Here is a 12395-nt window from a genome sequence, read left to right on the forward strand (position 1 = left end):
GCTCAGATTATTGACATAAATGGAGAACCATTATATGAGTTCTGTTATTCTTCAAAGAGAGAATGAAAGAGGTTGTTGAGTCAACTTTCTGGTTCTTCTTCAGTTCTTTTTCTTTCTCTCTTATTAATTCATTGGATTGCTTGCATACTATCCCACTTAAACCCATTTCGAATCGATTTGGATTCTTAATGCTAGGCATGTGTGTCTCATTATTAGCATTTGCTATGCTTCCATTTATCCAACTGTTACTTACATTGGTGCCAAGAAAAATTTTCTGATTGGTATATTCGGGGGCATTGGACACCCTCTCTCAATGGATTTTTTTGTTTTCTGAAGGAGCGGGAGAGGTGGTAAGGTCTTATTGTTAAGCTGTTTGCTGTGTAGCTTGGTTCAACTAAATTAGATTTTCAATTAAAAGAATTATATTATATCGGCTTACACTATTACAAGCAGATATAAGCTTTGTAGTTGAATTTTTTATCATCATTCGGCTTATGTATATTGCTTACATTCTTGGGTTTGAAGCTAATGTTGCTCTGTATATTTGGTTTCAATTATGCTTCCTTTTATTTTCTTAGCTATTTTGAATCATTTGTGCAGTCACTACAATTTGGACTTTCATTGTTTCGGTTGTCTTGTTATGAACCTTTCTTGTATTCAAATTGTTTGGCTAGATGATCTAATTCCAGCCATATATTGTATTGTTTAGGATCTCATCTCAAATTGTTATGGTATCCTGAGTTTCTTTATCCAATTTTTAAGCTAGGTTGTTTAAGTGGGAACCATAATTATCTTTATCCAATTTTTACAGGTACATGTATAAGAATATATTAAGGAGATTGGTGGGCTTAATAACCTTTATGGACCAATTAGAGTATCCAATTACCTTGTCTTATTTCTGCATATCCATCTTTAAGCACACCCTTATATACGTGACCATATCCACCTTCACCTAATAAGTTATCCTTTGAAAAATCATTTGTTGCATTTTTATGTCAGAGTAGCTGAACTTCATTGACTCCTTGATAGACAACTCAGTTCTTGTCCCACAGCCAGTACAAAGAAGTGGTGCATCTGAATGTTTTGGCAAAGCCACTTTGGTTTTGCTTTTGGTCAATCTGAGAAGTAATGAGCCTACATTCTCCTTTGATGTTCAATCCTGCATGACAGTTAAAACTCTTATTTATTAGAAAGAACTAACTTAAATACAGGATTGCCTTACAATTTTTTCAAAATGCACCAATCAAGTATTTGAGTTAGTCTCTAGTATATACAAAAGAAGCACAGAAAGGAAAAGGCATTCTGTGAATGAGAAGTGTGCCCAATTGCTTGTTTCAAATCGACACTACTTTCCCTATGATTCTGTTAAAAGACCAAACATAGTCTATCCGACTAATATTTAAACTTCATACTATTGGAAAGTGTTTGGATCATTGTGTCCAATTAGCTATTATGAAACAAAAGCAGCTCTTAACCAACTTTACAGGAAATTAGAAACTGCCGAGACATTTAATATTATGACAGCCAGAAAAATCTCAATTCTGAACTGATACTTCTATTTTTCTTCCAATTTAAGGGGTATGAGATGGAATGAGATGCAATTGATTTATTATTTATCATTCTAACATTTCTCAGCAATAGAATGGAATCTATATTACATTCTATCATAAAACATCCAAACAATGTTATGGTACTTTTATTTCATTTCATGTCATATCACTCCATGCCACTGCATTCCACACCACCCCAAGCAAACAAACAGCATATTATAATATTCCACAAGAAGGAAGGAGAATCATGCATATTATATGTTGATATTTTCCAAAGAAACCGTGATAAATATTCATTTCCAAACACAGTGATTGAATACCACTACAAGAAAATCTTGGATGCAGAAATCCTAAGACTTATATATATATATATATATATATATATATATATATATATATATATATATATATATATATATGAGACTACCTTGCTTTTACTTTGCTGCCTTTTTGGTCCAAAATTCAAACCTTGCAAGTTATGTTTGTTATATATATATATGCTACACTTTTTTAATCAAAATTTCTAGAAAATATATAACAATATCTTAAATATAATGATAAAGTTAAAATATTTTTATAAATGAAATAGAAGAAGAAAATTATTTTTATTATTTTTAATAATATTTAATTATTTAAGGCATTTAATAATTATATAATAATGTTTAAGTATTTAATTATTAGTTTTAATAATGTTAAACCATATAATATCTTTTTTGGTAATTTTAATTATGCAAAAGATCTTCTATAATTTCATCCAAACACCATATTAATTTAAATAAGCACTTAAGAGTTTATCATCCAAACATTAAATTAACTTATGTAAAAGTAACTTTTCAGATAAGAGCTTCTTAAATAAAGTCTTTCTCTATAAGATCTTTTATAATAGTACATCCAAACAAACCCATCTTATGTTTCAAAATGGGATGAAGTATGAAGTTTAAAGGTTGTAAAAAATTAAATAAAATATATAAAAACCTGCTATGGTTTTGTTTTTTAAATTATTGACATTCTTCTTTGTGAATCAAATAACTCTATCCTTTTACCAGTTCATGTTGCAATTGGAAGGATAACATTTGTTTCAAACACACTTGATTCCTTTACAATTTTAGTCAAGTAATTGGAAGGGATTTTAGAATTATATTATTCTTTTTGGTTTTAATCAATGGTTTTCTCCTCTAAATATTCTTCTATTTTCCTGTAGGAGATCTAACACCGTACGTAGATCCTATAAAATAAAAATATAAAATTTCTTTTTCTTTTTTATATTTTTTCTTCAAAACAAATACACCCTAAAATGTTTGTGGAATTTCTCATACTCCATCATCTAGCAATTTAACTAGTGACTTTTCAATCTCTGATACTCCACAAATTTCTTCCCTCAGGTCTCTCTCTCTCCTCTCACACCGCGTCACCGCCCCCCCACTGTCGCCGCCGCCGCCGCCACCCCCCCTCACAGTTCCATTCTCTTCTCGTTTTCCCTTCGTCTCACTCTCACACGAAAACCAGTTCTCGTCGCGGCGGCGCTCTCGTCAGTCGCTGCCGTCGCCGCCTCCGTTGACGTCGGAGGTTCCTTCAACACCAAATTAAAAGGTTTTTTTGTTTCTTGAGCTCTGATCTTTTGATACAGTGTTTTGATTATTATTTTTTGCTTCTCAGTGTTTTACAGATTTGAGATGAATTGTATGCCTACATTAGTGTATTTCTATAACTTTGATCAATTCATGTGATAATGCATTTATGAATCATGTCTTCATTTTTATATAACTTTTGTTTATGCAAGGGGGCACCCCCTACAAGTTTTCTTTCTCTGCTTAGGTGTTTGTATGGTACAGCAAGCAGTATCCTTCGCTGTCCATGAAATTTTTAGTTTTTAAATTTCATGATCCGATTGACCCAACCTGTTCATGACCAAGATGAGTTGGGTTTGGATGAAAAATCACTGGAACCCGATTCAACCCAACCCGAGGTTTTTTAATTGGGTTGGGTGATGAGTTTTCTCAAACCTGACCCAACTCAACCCTTGTACAGCCCTATAATGGTTAGTTAGTCTTTTCCTCTTAAAATCTGTTAAAAAGAGACCTTAAAAATCATTTTTTTTATTGCAATTGGCTGGTCTCTTTGAAGGACGGTTCTTGCACATAAGAACCTGCGCCAAGAACCTATTAGTGAATTGGGTGGCTGTTGTTAGCTTGTTATTATATTTTATTTTAATATTTCTGAAAGTTACAATGGATGTACTATTTGCCCGGTTTAGTTTAAAGTACAATACAACTGTTGGGCAGCAAGTGTTTGATTCTTTTGCTTGTTAGTTTTTGGACTCTTTTTTATCCATCTTTGTGTTTCCCCTTTGGTTCATTACTTTGTGATTCTTAGTGTGTTGGATTTATTATCTTAGCTCCTGAGAAACTCATATTGTTTTTCTGATGCTTTTCTGCTTTGTGCTTCATTCTTAGTGATGTCTTTTACTTTTATACCACAATGATTCAGTGAAAGGAGATAGTGCTTTGTGTGCCTTGAAGTTCAATTACCCTTCAACCTCTGGACTTAATTTTCCTTTCTTCTTCCCTTCATTCCAATCTGTTACCCATAGTGTTTTCTAGAACCACAAAATGCTTCAACACCAAATTGTTCAGTCCCCTGCTATGCTAGGCCTTGCAAATCCTAACTCCCCATCAATTCCGAACCCTACCCCTCCAAAGCTCCCTCCAACACAGACCCATCACCCCCAAGACCGCAACTCTTCAACCCCTTCTTCAGCTCTCTTGTCTCTCCTCCCACCTCACCTCAGAGCCCAAGCACTTCTTGCCCAAATGGCTTCCTTAGCCTCCAAGCTCTTTGAAGTTTCCCCCAATCGGTCCCTTTGGGTCACTGCCTTTCGTGGATCCCTTCCAACTTTCCTCTCTTCCCATTCGTCTACCCCACTTGACACTTCTCCTTCTGATGGCAAAGAAATCATCTCCCTTTTTACTGTTCTCCAAACCCAAATCTTTGAAGCTATTGCTGAACTCCAAGAGATTCTGGACCTTCAAGATGCCAAGCAAAAGATTGACTGCGAAATTCACTCCCAAGATTCAACACTACTTGCATTTGCCAACAAACTCAAAGAAGCCGAGAGTTGCCTCGACATCCTTGTTGATGATTACTCCGATTACCACCGCTCCAAGCGATCAAAATCTGGAGATGATGATTCAATGACTTCATCAACCATCTCGTCTCAGCTGAAGCTGTCGGATATGTTATCATATGCCCACCGGATAAGTTACACCACCTTTGCACCACCAGAATTCGGAGCTGGCCAAGCTCCTCTCCGTGGCGCACTGCCACCTGCACCACAAGAAGAGCAAATGAGAGCTTCACAGTTGTATAATTTTGCTGACCTTGATGTTGGATTGCCTAAAGAAGTTGAAACCAAGGAGAAAATTGTTGAAGCTATTGTTGAGCCTCCACCACAGGTGGATACTAATACAGTTCCGAATTTGTCTGCATTTCAAGGGATGTTACCTCCGATGCCACCTGGCTGGAAGCCGGGAATGCCTGTGCAATTGCCTATTGATTTGCCTCTTCCCCCGCCTGGGTGGAAACCAGGGGATCCTGTGCCGTTGCCTCCCATGGACTCGCTTCAAATACCGAGATTTGCAGAGCAACAAATGCAACCTCACATTCCTCAGCCCAAGCAACCAGAAGTTATTCAAGTGCAGCCAGTTAATTTGGACCTTGGAGGAAGTGATACTAGTGATTATAGTAGTGATGATGCCAGCTCTGATGATGAAGATTGACAAGTTTGTGAAACTGATCAATCTCAAATTAATAACTCTACAGGGTGAGGGATTTTGCACTTGATTGTTATGTCACTGTCAAGTGTCATGTTATATATACTTCTGTCCATTGTTTACTAAGCATTGAGCTTTAATATGATGTTTTCAGCATCGATAGGCTGAGTTGATTGAAGTAATGACATAGCATTTCATCACCTTGTTGGCCTTTTTAGTATTTTTTGTGTAATGGGGACATATCCTCTGTCTCTGCTGGGGGCTTAGTGTTTCTGCTATAGGCCCTAGAAAGCACAAAGCATATCTGTGCTTTTATAACACTGAAAATATCAATAAGCTTTGCGCCTATACTAGTGGAGGGTTGTGTTTTCCAAGCTAAAATGTATCTGGTTCTGATATAGACAATAATGTAAGCTGCTAATATATTACTATGAAAAAGAATATACATCTTATCGGCCTAATTTGCTCTGGTTCTAATAAATGCATTTTTTACAACAAATGAAATATGCTCTGCAAGACAGGTTTGTACCAAATTGTGATGAGGCACCCTGTTTACATCTTTTTTTGTATGCCATAAAAATATTTTTTTTTTTAAAAAAAGTTTCACTTTTTTGATAAATAAAATAAAGTGTCATTCTCTAGAGTTTGCCTCCTCCTATATGCTCATTCCTCACTTAATCATTCCTCCCTCATCCACACGTCATAAATTTACATGAAGTGGTAAATAGTAACCATTTCTCTCACGTGGATACTTTCATTCTCATAGATACTCTCATCAGTCATTTTAAACCACCATTTTTCATTCTTTCACCCTCTGAAAATGCTGCACTCATTGTATTCTGTTTCACCTTCATTCACTAAGAAACCAATGCACTGCAGTACATCAATGCAGCACATGATGAATTTTGCATACTCATCCATTTTTCACACCCTTTAGCATCCACCTTCGCTCATTTATAAATACGCATTAACTTTCTCATCACACATACATATTTTGGACGTGGCACAAATCATGAGAGTCTCATGATCATATATTCATACACAGCAGCACATGAGCACTCACCTGATTTTTTACTCATTGATGCTTTGATACTACACACAGTAGGGCTATAGAGAGAGAAAAGGACTAAGAAGGATGAGCAGTTGGGGTTGGAATTGAAGCATCCCTAGACATCTGGCTACAACAATCAATTTGAGAAAATAATCCATTGCCCATCGAAACCCACCCAAGATTTCATTTCTTTCGTCATTTACTTTTTTGTCCAAACTCAGCCTGTAGAAGCTAAATTTTTAACAAGTTTGATTCTGATATTTTTGTGTATATATTGTTCTCACTTATTATTACTGCATTTTGTAGAGGTAGCTATTGAGTTCAATGTTTTGATTTGAAACCTCTGAATTAAAGGAAAAATAGGTTCGTGGTTTTTCTATTTTATGCTGTTAGTTTTGAAATTATTTGTAATTACAGCATAATGATGTATATGTAATTACGATCCTCATTTTATGGTGTGTTTGGTAGAAAGGAGAAAAATAATATTAGAGAGAAATTTTGTATTTTTTTTTGTGAGATCCACACCGTTTATACTTTAATTCAGAAAATTATCTTTTATTTCCATCCTCTAAGCCAAACAACCCTTAGAGTTGGTTGGTGAGTTTGCATCGGTGATCGTTGGCTTAGACTTAAGGGTGAGGATCTTTTCAGTGATCTCGAATGTGTTTGGTCATATAATAAGATGCATCTATATGTTGGTGCATATATATGAGAACATATATATGTTGGTGCATTTAATCACTTCACCAATGCAAATCTTTATACATTAGCCTTGCTTATTGTTGACAAAAACAAAACATACGCTAGCTTAATTGGTGCGCATGAACTAATTTGGGTTTAAAATCAAAAGCACATTGATTCAGCAACACAACTCATCTTTTATTAATCAAGCATAAGGAAACCAAAATGTAGAAAACCCAGAAGAAAGGGTAAGCATTCTCCTCTTACGATCTCTTCTACATAATGTACAAAGATCATATCACTCTACATAGAACCCAACAAAAGCAGCAACAAAAATGAACACTGCAAAAACAAATATCCAGAAAGGACACTCCAACGTGTAGCATGAGAAGGAGAAGGAGAGGGAGCTGAAGTTGTAGTAGTAGTTGCCTTTTCCTGAGAGCAAGCATAACTGCAGCGACTTGGACGAACAACTCGATAAACACCGGTGCTTGCAAGGATGTAAACGTCTTTGTTGTTGTCTTCGCCAAATGAGAAGATATAGCCTAACGCAAGAAGGTTTCCAGGTGCAGAGTCACACTGTATAGGAGAATCACGCGCACAGCTGAAGGGAATTCTGCTGGTGCTGAAATTTCCACTGTTTTGCGGGTCCTCGGTGGCTGCCCATATTGCACCCGCGTATAGATCTCCATACAAGTATCTGAAATTCAGTGATTTTCTTAACAATAAGCAATGGTGATGTTGCATAAATTGGAAAGAAACCAAATTTAACATATAAAATTATATCAGTACAAAAGATTGAGGCGCACTGAGGAACACCCTTCCTCCTAGTACTTGTCCACTTGGCATAGTTTGTTCAAATATAGTCTAGGAACTAGTTTCAATAAACTTGTCAAAAGAGACACTTATGGAAAATAAATTAAAGAATTAAAAAGAAAAATAATTTATTTTTTGCTGGAAAGTTAAGGTTGACTTGTGCCCTTTAACTATTTAGAAAATCTTCTCATCTAACTTCTTTATAATTTGAGGTACATGAGTTGATATTTTACTTATGAGAAAAATATGATTCATTTTATATTTGATTCCTTTTCATGTAAATATTTGTCAAGAGGTTTATGTGAATTGGCTCTAGGTGTATTCACATCATGGTGGGAATGTTCAGTGCAAAAGAAATATTTTGCATATCAAAATCAAAGTTTTAAATTGCAGCCGCAGTCATGGTTTTAATGCAATCCATGACATTGCAAGAAATTGTAGATAAATGCAGCTAGTACGGTCACAATGCAGTTGTAGAAAATCTCACAACCTTGATGTTGCAACTGAAGTCTCCTTCACTCACCTTCTTTTAAAACCACCAATAAAATTAGAATTTGTTGTTAAATTTGACAAACTTTATTGTGTGGAAGAAGATTATTTACCTTCCATACATGCAAGGATCAGTGGTAGATCGATAGACATATCCTCCGGTGATGGATGCTGATCCTTCGTTCTTGTTTAATTCAGAATGGTTGTAACCCATTATTGGGAAAATTGGATTTATGGAATTTACCGAAGTATTTCCTCCAGGTGATTGTGTCGGCTGGAATGGATAGGGGCCCTCGTAAACACGCCAGCCATAGTTTCCACCCTTCGTGATGAGATCCACCTCCTCATAAACATCCTGAAAATCAATTAAGTAACTGAGAATGTTCCACTAAACTCTCACAAAATTAGGTAACACTTTATAGGAAGCATAGAATGTTAAGAATAGAAAAGTTAAAGTCTTTAGTTATATGTTTTTTTAGTCATGTATTTTTAAAAGTTCTTCCTCTTGAAGCACAACAAACTCCAACCTATCTCGGGATTTAACAGTAATGTTATTATCCTATACAAATGGGTCAATAGCTCTATGTTGGAATGGTAACAGTTCTGCAATTGCAGTAAAGAAAGGTCTATTGATAAGGAACCTGTTTTATAGCGCTATGCTAGATGGTTAAAGGATACTATAAGTCAAATGGGTGCTTGTTACTTGTATTTTTACAGTTTTCAAGAATCAAGATGATAAGGAGTCAAAATTTAAAGAAGAAATGTTTCTCTATTAAGGAAACTGACAGTAATGTTTCACTTTGAAATGCACATTTTGGTCTTTTGGAAAGTTATAATGCACAAATGTTGATTGTGAAAGTTGTTGTATGAATTGAATACATCACCAAATTGTTTTCGGATAAATATTTACAAACCTGTCCAACATCTGCACACAAAAAGTAGGAAGGTCTTTCTGCATCAAAACTGCAGCGCCAAGGATTCCTTAGTCCCAATGCCCATATTTCAGGCTGCAGATCTTTATCTTCACTAAAAGGATTGTCCTTTGGAATGGAGTAGTTACCCCAAAGGCTGAGTTTACTAATATCTGCTGCACCTGAAGATTAAATATAGATGTATAGATGTCAATTCCGAGAGTAAGATAAAAATACACACATTACAAGAGATGTGAAGAGTTTATCTTGACCATTCATGCATGGTTGTATTAAAAACTTCGTACCCCATTGCCCAGAGGCTCTTCGCTATGCGAAGGTATGGGGGAGGGATATTGTACGCAGCCTTATCCTTGCATATGCAAAGAGACTGTTTCCGGATTCGAACCCATGACCAACAAGTCACCAAGGCACAACTTTACCGCTGCACCAGGGCTCGCCCTCTGGGCAATGGGGTATTGCTAAAATTAAATCTTCTTGTGTCACTAAATACATCTTTTATATGTATGTGCATTACTCACTTGGGATGTTGTCTACATCAAGTCTCATAATCTTTCCAAGCAAGGATTTCTTGTTTTGTGCAAAATTGTAAGGATCACCAGCACCTCCTCCATATCCCATCATTAAGTATAAATACCCATCATCGGGTCCAAAGAGTATTTGACCTCCATGTTGAGATGTAAATGGGAGCCCCATGGTAAATATTCTTCTCACTTCAGTTGGTTTAGCACTTTCCACCTGCAAAAATATATGACTTAGTGTATATTCATTGACTTAAACGCATTATGCAAACAAGTCAAACTACTTTTTTACATGTGAAGAGGTGTGTACCGAGGAAGGCTGGGATCCAGAGCTATTAGCAGAATATTCTGCTATAACAGTTTGATATTGGCATGGTTGGGCGCCATGATCAGTACCTAACTTTGATGGATCACAGTTAACATCTGAATTACATGAACATCTTCCAGTACATCCAGACCACTTGGACTTATCACATGTAAATGAAGCAAAGAATCGTCCATTTTTAGCAAAATCTGGATGAAATGCCATGCCCATCATTCCAAATTGAGTATCAAAATAAACTTGATCAGTCAGATCAACAAAAGGACTTGATTCATCAAGCTTCAATGTTCCTCCTGATCCCTCATCCGGAAGTGTTGCCAGAAAAACCTTTCCCATTTGGTTAGAGAAGAATGCACGGTTAGAGCCATCCGGATGAGCCACCATGTTGAGATAAGATCCATTACCAATTCTCTCAAGGCACAAGCCGTGAGGAGGACTAATAGAGGTCCCAGTTTTATTCAGTGAAACAGGTTCCCCTTCAAAGCACACTGATGAATTATCAGATGCTCCACCAAATGCAGTGCAAAAGTCTGTTTTGGACTGCCATAAATCAGAGAGTTTGGTAGCATTGCTGTGAGCTGGTGCTCCTGCTTGACCTTGTAATGAAGGGGCAAATGGAGAATTCACTATAGATACATCATTGCATGTGTCCCATACTTGAGAGCAAAAATCTTCCACTTCTGTCTTTGATTGAGAAGAATTTGCTGGTATGGTGGAATTGCAAAGCACAGGAACTGATCTAGGCGAGGATTGAATAGTAAATAGCTCCCCTGAAAATGGGTCGCACCTCTACAAAAAGAAATTAATCCAAGGCAGAAGTTATCATGGATATTTTTGTCTTTGATTCATTCTTGCTTTTAGAAATTATTATGGATAGAGAAAGTATAACAGTAGTTCCTATGTCAACCTATTAAAAAAAGAAAAGTTTCATGAAAACTATAGCCATGACTATCCCCTTTCCATACATGAAAATTTTATTACAAAGAAGTTTAGATTTTGAAGCCTGTTAAGTGCCACTACCCATCCATGAGAAATTGATAAGTAGGCTCTTGAGTCTTGACCCTCAAATATCAGTATATAAACCAGATATTCATAACATTAAATAGGGGTGTTTTGGGATGAATTGTGATGGTTTATTTTTGTTTCTACCCAACCAAAAATTCTGCCAAAATCATTTATTTGAACCCAAATTTTCCACCCATTAAGACTCAATAATGTATTCATTAATTCTTGATTGCTACTTAATGCCACGCCATAAACATGAAGAACTTGTTAGTATACCCCAATTAAAGGGGCAGAGAAAAAAGACATTTTTCGTGGTCCTGATCTAAATCCATGCTTTTGGGAAGAATAAAAACAGAAACCTTACCGCACAAAGTATTGATTTCAAAACCAAGGCACAGCCAGGATCTGAAACGTTGCTTGCTCGGAATTGCTTCTCAATCTGTGCATCTTGTGTGGAGTTGCAACACGTGCTTCCATTGTAAGGACAAAACCCAAGTGTCTTGTTCAAGGTAAAGGGTGCCCCTACACCATAGACAAAAAACTATGCATAAAACATCACAACAAAGGCTAAAACAAGGAGAGAGAGAGAGAGAGAGGGAGAGAAACTCACTTGAATCAACGCATAGAGGAAGTGAAACTGAAGAATCCAAAAGTAGCAGCAAGCAACAAAACAAGAAGCTGATGGAAAGAACACCCTTCATCTCACCAAACCAGTTGAAAAGCCCACTACACCAATATCATCTCCACTTCAATTCATATATAGCAAAATCCCAGAACCTCAATTCCAAAGACGCAAACTTTTGTCTTAAGTTGACTTGATGGGACAAAAAGGAACAGAATTTATTTGAAAACAGCTCTATGGGGTGTTGAACTTTCTGCTAATTTGTGCCAACTGCTTTGTGTGTCATGCCCCCCTCTTTCTCTCTCTCTCTCTCTCTGTCTGTCTCTCTCTATCTATCTCGCACCCACACACGCACCTTCATTTTTAAAGTACACAATCACTTTCTATCCTTTTCCATCATTTCCTTTAATATTCAACCATTGTCTTCAACTCCTACATAGTCAACTCTCCCATTGTTTCATTCAAACCTCTCAATATAAGAAAAGAAACTCCCTCAACTACCTGAGTAAAAAAAGACCCTTTTAGTTTCTCTCTTGCCCTTGTTCACAAGCCATGATTTTTTCACGGTTGGAAAAGGACAGGGAGATCAAGTTGTACATGTTTTCTTCTCGCCGTAGTTGACTTTTCAGCAATTCTCTT

The 12395-nt window shown here is 36.4% G+C and overlaps 2 protein-coding genes across 5 annotated transcripts; one reads left to right on the forward strand and one right to left on the reverse strand.

Annotated features, from left to right (window-relative positions):
- The first annotated feature begins 2857 nt into the window (after positions 1-2857).
- Positions 2858-6641, forward strand: LOC100796958 (mediator of RNA polymerase II transcription subunit 4). Of its 3 annotated transcripts, none has more exons than XM_003528125.5 (3): positions 2858-3140; positions 4038-5370; positions 6423-6641. In XM_003528125.5, exon 2 carries the CDS (start codon positions 4160-4162, stop codon positions 5324-5326), a length of 1167 nt encoding a protein of 388 aa, XP_003528173.1. In that variant the 5' UTR covers positions 2858-3140; positions 4038-4159; the 3' UTR covers positions 5327-5370; positions 6423-6641. The 3 variants fall into 3 exon arrangements, with proteins under 3 accessions (XP_003528173.1, XP_006581948.1, XP_040872525.1); XM_006581885.4 differs by having other exon boundaries at positions 2860-3140; positions 4004-5370; positions 6426-6641; XM_041016591.1 differs by having other exon boundaries at positions 2860-3140; positions 6426-6641.
- A 588-nt stretch (positions 6642-7229) lies between these two features.
- Positions 7230-12361, reverse strand: LOC100778890 (HIPL1 protein). Of its 2 annotated transcripts, none has more exons than XM_003527001.5 (7): positions 11745-12361; positions 11499-11656; positions 10118-10918; positions 9808-10024; positions 9272-9450; positions 8471-8712; positions 7230-7752 (listed from the first exon to the last, which is right to left on the reverse strand). In XM_003527001.5, exons 1-7 carry the CDS (start codon positions 11833-11835, stop codon positions 7356-7358), a joined length of 2085 nt encoding a protein of 694 aa, XP_003527049.1. In that variant the 5' UTR covers positions 11836-12361; the 3' UTR covers positions 7230-7355. The 2 variants fall into 2 exon arrangements, with proteins under 2 accessions (XP_003527049.1, XP_014632042.1); XM_014776556.3 differs by having other exon boundaries at positions 10100-10918; positions 11745-12349.
- Between the last annotated feature and the right edge of the window lie 34 nt (positions 12362-12395).

Source organism: Glycine max, chromosome 6 (assembly GCF_000004515.6).
Source record: "Glycine max cultivar Williams 82 chromosome 6, Glycine_max_v4.0, whole genome shotgun sequence".
NCBI lineage: Eukaryota > Viridiplantae > Streptophyta > Magnoliopsida > Fabales > Fabaceae > Glycine > Glycine max.